At 39.5% G+C, this 9,179-nt stretch overlaps 1 protein-coding gene across 1 annotated transcript; it reads left to right on the forward strand.

Annotated features, from left to right (window-relative positions):
• Positions 1-480: 480 nt before the first annotated feature.
• smad6a (SMAD family member 6a) lies at positions 481-8,803 on the forward strand. Its single transcript, XM_082161792.1, has 4 exons — positions 481-1,867; positions 2,982-3,038; positions 3,174-3,251; positions 8,020-8,803. Exons 1-4 carry the CDS (start codon positions 1,174-1,176, stop codon positions 8,559-8,561), a joined length of 1,371 nt encoding a protein of 456 aa, XP_082017918.1. The 5' UTR covers positions 481-1,173; the 3' UTR covers positions 8,562-8,803.
• Positions 8,804-9,179: the final 376 nt, after the last annotated feature.

The following is a 9,179-nucleotide window of genomic DNA, read 5'->3' on the forward strand; positions in this document are numbered from 1 at the left end:
AAAAGATGTAGAATAAACTATTAAAGTTAAATGAAGTGAATTCGTCTTGCAGTTATTTAAAAAGTTAATGTCTCTATATTAATCATTATTATAAGAATAATTAGTAGCCTACTAGTAGCCTAGTATTTATATAAAACATATAATTTATATTATGAAATAAATACAAATTAGGCTAATGATGCAAGGATTTTTATTGTTCCCCAAAAATAGGCTACTTTATTATTTATTTTGAAATATGAGTGTCGTAGCCTACTATTTGTCTTACTAGCGATATATCCACTTTGAGAGTTAGCAGTTTGTGATAGCCTACGTTTTCTTTTTCTTACACAATCACTGTCATTACAGCAGTAACATTTTGGTGTCTTGCAATAACGTTTTTTCGTGCACATCACAATCACTGCAGCCATAACATTTTGGTTTCCTGTCGCAGGCACAGCGCGCGCACACACAGAGGTACATGTTGCTCCTTTAAGAGTTCGGAAACTTGATACTGTGTTTGCGCAACAATCAGCGCGGCTCGCAGCCGCCAAAGTGTCTAGACGAGCACATGATGGGAATCAACCAATGGCTCCACTGCTCTCCTCAGGGGCCCCGTGTGTGTGTGTATCTGAAGAAGAAAGAGAGTGAAACGGTGAAAGAAACCATCGAAGAATCCCATTAATCTCGCACGAAACACGGAACGAAACCTCAAGACATTACATGTCCATATCCACCCGGAACGACCACTTTGCCGTCGCAACACGATCATTTTCTTCCGCGAGGAGCGCGTTAAACGTCAATAAGGATTATAGTGAGATCCATTCATGTGCTCGGCGTCATTAAAGTGCTGCAGGAGGTTTTCTTGAAAAAGGAGGTTTGTTTCGGAAATTATTTTCCTGCATATCGTGCATTTCGCGTTGTTTATCAATAATAAAGTTTATCATGTGTACGGGGAATGTTTAGAAAGTGGATGCACCGCTCCTCGCGTAGTGCACTATGATTACAGCCATCCCGTTGCTACAGTGTTGATATATTGTAGCAGTGGAGTCTAATGTTGGGCTTTGCTCAGGCTCTGCTCGGCTGTGCATGTGAGCACAGATCATTGATGTCGGACAGCGAGCGCACGACCGTTTGGAGTCTCCGCGGTTCTGACCAAACATAGAAAAAACGGATGCAAACTGTTTAAATTGTCGTATGTTCAGGACGAGACGCTCGGGTCTGGTTCGGCGACTCTGGAGAAGCCGTTTGGTCACCGCAGGTAAAGAGGGGGGCGATGGAGGTCCGGATGATTGGAGTGACAGCAACCCAGAGAAGGTCCCCAGAACGGAATACGCACTGGGAAACAATGCGGGCTCTTGCAGCAAACGCATAGAGGAACGCGGGGAACCGGGGGTCCTTATTGAACAGGATGGACCCCTCGACGAGGGGAGCGAGGGCAGGACGGTGACATGCTGTTTGTTTAAAGACCTCCCCAGAGGCAAAAACCGACTTGCTTGTCGCGTGGAACATAGGAACCACAACAACTACAGCAGTTTGAGTGGCAGGGAACTGAAAAATGGTGCCGTGACCGAACAAGAACTCAAGAAGTGCACTTATGCGTTTCTCAAAAAGTTGAAAGAGAAGTCTCTGGATGTTTTATTGGAAGCTGTGGAATCTCAAGGCGGGATGCCGAGTGGTTGTGTCCTGGTTTCCCAGACTGAAGTGCGCATTGGAGGTCAACTGGTGTCTCCACAGTACCTGTTGTGTCGACTTTTCCGCTGGCCAGACCTGCGACTCTCCTCTCTCCTCAAACCGCTCTGTCACTGTCAAAGCTTCAGGGCAGAGGAGAGCCAGACCCTCTGCTGCAACCCCCATCACTACAGCCGCCTCTGTGGACCAGTCAAAGATGGTAAGGAAACCCTGTGAATGTTTTTTAGTCAAGGCAATAATGACTTTCTTGTTCAATCTGCTATGCTTTTGAATTGTAATAACAATTTCATTTCAACCCTGCTGAAAAAACTGAACTTCTTTGCTGTTTCTTCCCACTGATCCAGGCTGGTCTGTTTGATGCTTTTAGATGAGTTATGGGCACTTTTTGGAAGTAAAAATTGACCTAAGCCAGGAGACCATCTTAAACCAGTTAAGACCATTTTAAGCTAGCTGAGACCAGCAAACCATCTTAGACTGGTTTAATTGTTTCTGTAGTATCAAATGAGGCAAAACACAAAATGAAGTCCTTTGTACTAAATATTATAACACTTTTTTTTTTTTTTTTTGTGAAGCCTGGGTGAATGATTGGGAGGGGAGTTGGACAGTGATACTCCTGTTCAGGAAGTGGAATTCCCAACTAGAGTCCCTCTGGGATTCTCAATTTCTCTGCTCCCTCCCTATTCACAAAAACACTGCCCTAACATTGTGTATGAACAGTTGCAGATTGAGAACAGAATTGATTGAACAATAATCTTAGAGGAGGGTAAAGAAAGAATATAGAGTAAAAATGTAGCATGCTGGTTTAGTAACTAAACCACCATACATAAAAAATAAAAGTTGTATGACTTGGGCTTTAGTCCTACAAGAGAACTAGTCATGCATACAGATGGTCACTACAGTCCAACACTGATGTCATGTAAGTGATTAATAGTTTTAAAGCAAAGTCTGATACATTAAGTGTTTTCCATATTTTTTCATCTGAAGTTTTTATTCACTGTGTCAGCAAAAGTGTTTCCACCCTCAGTAATAATGAGATTCAGAACTGATCACTTTTAATTGGATTCCATGCATTCTTGGCTCATGGTGACACATTCCTTGTCTTTTTGATGGATGGCTCTTCTTCACCTGTAATTTCCATACCAGCTGGTAACATTCTCATTGGCTGTAATAGTGCTGGAGAATCTGTGCCAAACACTTTCGCAGTGTTAAATCTTAAGATCTAGGTCTGGTCAAATAGGCATCAGAGATGTGTTCAGTTTTGGAGGTATACTCAATCAAAAGAAAACTCTTAACTCAGTTCTCCCTATTTTCAGACACACCACCTCCTCCATACTCCCATCTCTCCCCCTTACCAGAACACAAGCCACTGAGTAAGTAATTTAGTTTTCTTCAGTTTGAGTAAGCAAAGATTCCTTGAAATAAAGTATGATGTACTTTGTTTGTCATGTTTTTTAACTGCAGTCAAATGGAGAAAAGATTGAATTTTATGTCTTGTCATTTTGCAGATTCTTCCCTCCCAATGCTGCCTTACATAGAAACCGAAGCCACGCGTTCACACTGTGGCATGTCGCAGGACTATTCAGGTTGGTGTTCACGTCTTCAGTAAATTAATGCATTTAAATGGGGGGAAAGTATTCAATAATTACTGAGACTTTCTGGTTGATCCTGAAAATCAAGTGATGTGTATTTACACTACAGTTCAAAAGTTTGGGTTGCCATTCAAAAGTTCAAAATACATTGAAAATGTTGCAAAATATTTTTATTTTGAATCAATGCTGTTCTTTTGAACTTTATATTCATCAAATAAACATGAAGATAATTTAACATGGTTAAGTTTTCAACATGTCAAATTGGTTTGTCAAAGTAGATCCTGAAACCTCATTGTCATACACAATAGCATTGCTTATAGAATTAAACTAGGCTGTAAATGTGTTTATCCCTTATTTATTTCAATTTCCATGTCTTTGCATAAGATTTAAGAAAGTTAAACTTCAACATTAATGAGGCACTCTTTGAAAAGCAGATTGTTTGTATTCTTTTCCAGTGACTTCTGATAGGCATTTTGCCTGATTTTCCCTTTGTATCTATTTTAAACCCAGAAAAGAAAGAAATGTAATTTTATGCAAATCTCTATGGAAATTATGATTTCTCTTTGTCATAATTCTCTTGGTCTTTTCCATGCATATCTGTTTTTTATGTACTTGGAAGCACATAGCACATAAGTCAGCTGCCAGAGAATCCAAGATAATGACCCGTACCCTTCCGGACAAAACTTACTTCATTAACAGTGTGTCCTCTGATGTCTGTTTGGGCCAGAGAGGGTCGAGACTACCATGAATAATAATAAGAAATGTTTCTTGATCACCATGTTAAAATGATTTGTGAAGGATAATGTCACGTGACACTGGCTACGTTTATATGCACACTTTTTGTTTCAGAATGAATTAGTTCCAACTGAGGAATCCGACGGTAGTGTTTACATGAACGCTAAATAAAGTGATCGGGTTGATGTTCGCGTTTATATGACACAAGCTATGACGGGTCCTGACTAGGAGACGACGAGCACACAAACTGTTGTGCCGTGCTGCTTATATTTATCAATCAGTAAAAACACCCCTTCCCATGCCCAAAATAAAGTGTCTGCGGATGAGAGTTTGAAGTGAGGACTGATGGGACTTAGTTCTGCTCCACTTCACAGACGTGGTAGGAGAATTTTAGAATAACACAAAAGTAATTTATAATACTTTATTTAACAACAACTGCAGCTCATTCCACGCGTCATACGTCATTACGCCATTTCTGCGTCATTTCACTTGCACAGTCCTTTCCAGTTTCGTTTTTCAATCCGATTAAGTGTTTACATGTCCTCTCGATCAGATTAGAAAAGGAATAAACCATCCCTTCCAATCCGATTGAAATTTAATTTTGGATCGAGCTCAATCCGATCGATTAAGGTGTTTACATGAAGGCTTTTCAGTCTGATTGAGGCGTCAATCCAATTACTAAAGGATTATTTGGTAGTATGTAGACTGAAAATTCAGCTTTGCCATCACAATAAAAAAAAAATAAAAAAAAATAGAAAGTTATTTTATATTGTAATATTATTTCAAACTATTCCTGTTTTAAGAGATAAGAGAAGAAGCCCAAACTTTTGAACGTTAGTGTATGCTGAATGTGATGCTTTGGTTTGGCCCTTGCTGTTTTCAGAGCTGCTAATTAGGATAACATGTCAAATGGCTTTGCTTATCCATGCTATTTTTGTTAGCACTGGTCAGCTAAGCATTCCTCTCTCTATCATGCATATAATAACCTCCCCACGTAAAACTTTACGTGGGGAGGTTCTTATGGTTCTTATATATATGGTTCTTGAAGGAGAAGCAAGTTGTCTATGTGCAGACATTTGTTTTGTTGTCTCTTTCCTTTATCTTTTTCCTATAGTCCAATTATGTACCCATGTGGTTTGAGGTTCTCTCCATTTAATCGCTTCTGTGTTTAAAGATATTTTTAATATGATGAAAACATGTTACACCTTCCTCTGAATATTCATTCATCAATATTGACTTTCTCCAGTTTGAATATGATATCTAGATGAGCTTTATGCAAACAGCTAAAAGACGTCATCCAGCAGCTTTTCAGCACTGAGTCAAAATTAGATTATGAGCAACAATGGGCAGTCTTGTCAGGATGCTGACTGGGGGACTCAGGGCCTCCTGAGCTCTTATCTGCTGTGAGTCTTGCAGTCCTGCGCTGATTATTACCCTGCGTATAAAGCTCTGAAGACAAGGAACAAGATCCTTTTGGTGTGTCGCATACGTTCTTTCCTACATTATTTTCATGTTCATGCTTCCTGCTGAGTTTTGCAATGCAAGCCCTGGCATAGCCAGCCAGTCGCATTTTAAAATAAGGTTTAAATTACAGGCCTCGCTGTGGCTTCCCCTCTTCCTGACAGAGCGCAGGCCAACACGCAATTTAACTAATGAAATCCTGCCTGTCTCTGCAGAGATTCTTTGCAGATGTTGACAAAGAATGACTCTATCAATTGTTGGAAAATTATTTGCCCCCGCTTTTTAAGGGACACATGTTTAGGCTTTTTAGATCTAGTCTTTTTTTTTTGCCTGATTTATTGTAATTATGTTTATGCATGATTGTGTGTGTCGGTCTGCATATTTCTCTCAGTGTCTCCTCAGTATTGTGACAGGGAGAAATCATTTTGCTTTCTCATCCTGACAAAAGCTATTAGTTTCATCTTAGATAGGGATCAATATGCAGTCAATTCTCTTACCACAAATTCATCATCCAGAGGAATGAACAACAAAATGACTCGCAAAAGAGAGACATTTCTACAAATATTAATTTAAGGATTTGTGCATGTATGCCTGACTGACATGTATTATTTTACTAAAAATGTAGCATAGACAGTTCACCCCAAAATGAAAATTCTGTTATCATTTACTCACCTTTATTCCAAACCAATTTGACATACTCTCTTCTTTACAACACAAAGGACTGATATTTTTATGAAATTCTGAAGTATATGGGCTCCAAAATAACACTGGATCCCATTGACTTTTATTTAATGGATAAAAAAAAGTCAGAATATCTTTGTTTGTGGTCCACAGAAGAAAGGGAGTCATACAGGTTTGAAATGGAATGAGGGCAGGTACAGGGGAACTGTCCCTTTAAGAGTTATTTCAGAGTATAGATTTAGATGCACACAGAAAGAAAGATGTTAGCTTGCTTTTGGAGCCAAACGATTTGGACCGCTGCTATTATTCTAGAGCTGTGAAAATACTGGAAGTGTTATAGAGTTCTCTGGTGGTTCTTGTCGTGGCATTTTCATTATCACCCCTCTAAGCTCCCCCACCACTTACTGGCTCGGTGGAAGGGTCTAATGTGTGGAGGGAGATCTAATATTTGGCATAGCAGGACAGACAAGACTCCATCCTCTCCTCCCCCCTCTCATTTTGTGGTGTTGGTTTAGGCTAGGCACACAAGAATGCTTTTGCAGGCACTAACAACAGTGCATATGAGTAACTTACTTAAACTTAAAGGAGATTCTGAAACCTCATTGTCATATACAATAGCATTGCTTACAGAATTAAAGTAGGCGGCAAATGTGTTTATTTCTTATTTATTTCAATTTCCATGTCTTTGTGTAAAATTTAAGAAAGTTAAACTTCAACATTAATGAGGCACTCTTTGAAAAGCAGATTGTATTCTTTTTCCAGTGACTTCTGATAGGCATTTTGCCTGATTTTCCCTTTGTATCTATTTTAAACCCAGAAAAGAAAGAAATTTAATTTTATGCAAATCTCTATGGAAATTATGATTTCTCTTTGTCATAATTCTCTTTCCATGCATAACTGTTTTTTATGTATTTGGATGCACATAGCACATAAGTCAGCTGCCAGAGAATCCAAGATAATGACAGTGCATTTCCGTACCCTTCCGTACAAAACTTACTTCATTAACAGTGTGTCCTCTGATGTCTGTTTGGGCCAGAGAGGGTTGAGACTGAGCAGAATGGGGGCACAGGCCCAGGGCTTTAGATCTTCTCCCTCAATAGAGCCTGTGAAGCAAAATAATGCCATCAGTCTGTGTTTGACTTAATCAGACTGGATAGGCTGGCGGCTGGGGGGTCAGGGGGTCGCGAGCCTTCACTGAGTGGTCAGAGAGCTGAATGCTGGTCCTCGGAGGGGGAGAGGGGGCCCCAGTCGGCCCCGCGCGGGGAGAGAGGAATGCTGAGGCAGAAGCGGGGGGTGTTAGAGTCAGAGATGACAGATTTGGGCCTGTTAGTGGGGGTCGTTGCTTCTTCAGTTTCGAATCCTCTCCTGATAGGATTGGAGATTTAGTGAATGAATATGCTCTGTGTAACATCAAAAAGAATAAGGGAGCTTATATGAGAGTGGTCAAAACATTGACATTGCTTGTCATGACAGCACATTACAGTAGAAATAAGTGTGGTAATGCTAAGAAACACTCCGCTGGCACACTAGTGGCTTTCAGAACTACAAAAATACACAATATAGCTATATTATATTGCTATAATCGTTGGTATATCCAGTATTGTAGGAAGATATATAATATAATAATAATAATAACAACAACAATAATAATAATCAATTAAATATGATTTTTTTCCCCCTAATCAGCATAATTTTTTTAAATATATATATATATTTTATTTAATTTTTACAATGAATTTGACCAACTAATTGTAAAAAATACCGCAGACAGCACTTTTCTTAAAAAACGGTGAAAAAATGTTTGTATTCTGTTTTATATTGTGCTTTATGTACTTTGGTTAGTGTACTTTTTTGTGTTTCATACATTTGTTTTCTTACTCCTCAGATGCCAGTATGTCTCCATCCACCTTGGCACAGAATCACTGGTGTAACGTGGCATACTGGGAGCTTCGCACACGCGTGGGCCGTCTGTACCCAGTTCACGACGCCTCTCTTAGCATCTTCTATGACCTACCTCAGGGTACAGGCTTGTGCTTGGGCCTGCTGCCCCTCTCTCCACGTTCCACTTCCGTCCAGCGCACCCGTGGCAAGATCGGACACGGCATCCTCCTCAGCAAAGAGCCAGATGGAGTTTGGGCCTACAACCGCAGTCAGCACCCTATTTTTGTGAATTCCCCAACTCTGGAGCATCACCCCTACTTGAGTTTGACTGTGAGGAGAGTCATGCCAGGCTACTCCATAAAGGTTTTTGACTATGAGAAGTCGTGCCAAATTCAACCCCCCAGCGATTTGGTGCACCTGGAAGGGCCGTACGACCCAAACAGTGTGAGGATCAGTTTTGCCAAGGGCTGGGGACCATGCTACTCCAGACAGTTCATTACATCATGTCCATGTTGGTTGGAGATTTTACTCAACAACCACAGATAATGTATACACACAAACAAATGCAGACATATACATTCTTACCACATACTGCACACACTCACTGCAAATGCTCAGACACCCACAGCCACAATCCCAAATGTAATCTATCTAAATTTAATATAAAGTTTTATATAAACGTATTATATGGAATACTTGTAAATACGGAGTCATTTTTACAACAATTATTTATGTATGGTGCAATGTCTTTATGGATGGACAGAGAAAATAAAAACAAAAGAAATGCACTTTGGATTTCTGTGTGTTGAAATGTGCCGTTTTTGGAATTTACATTGAGTCTTGTTGTATACTATAAATTATTTGCAGATTTTCAGCATGATCCAGTCAGGGCAGTACACACAGTTGATGCAATACGTAGCTGCAGATTTAAACAAACACATAGGACTATTAATGAAAACTTGAAATAATATTTCTTTAAAAAAACAATAGATGGCAAAAATAAAAGAGAAATTTTTTTCATTATATTTTATTACTAGGATTAATATCAGTGTAGGTGTTTTGTCTGTTTTTGCTGGCTGCTTTTTGAGAAAAAGCTAAACCTCTAATTTAATTTCACCCTTATAATCAATGCTGAGCTTACATTCATGAATTTATCACTGGGTC

Source organism: Leuciscus leuciscus (assembly GCF_965113295.1).
Source record: "Leuciscus leuciscus genome assembly, chromosome: 2".
In the NCBI taxonomy this organism is placed as follows: Eukaryota; Metazoa; Chordata; class Actinopteri; order Cypriniformes; family Leuciscidae; genus Leuciscus; species Leuciscus leuciscus.

Coding starts and splice junctions, on each gene's coding strand:
- smad6a (XM_082161792.1), top strand. CDS start 1,174: ATGTTCAGGACGAGACGCTCGGGTCTGGTTCGGCGACTCTGGAGAAGC. Junction 1,868..2,981: donor CTGTGGACCAGTCAAAGATG/GTAAGGAAACCC, acceptor CCCTATTTTCAG/ACACACCACCTCCTCCATAC. Junction 3,039..3,173: donor ACCAGAACACAAGCCACTGA/GTAAGTAATTTA, acceptor GTCATTTTGCAG/ATTCTTCCCTCCCAATGCTG.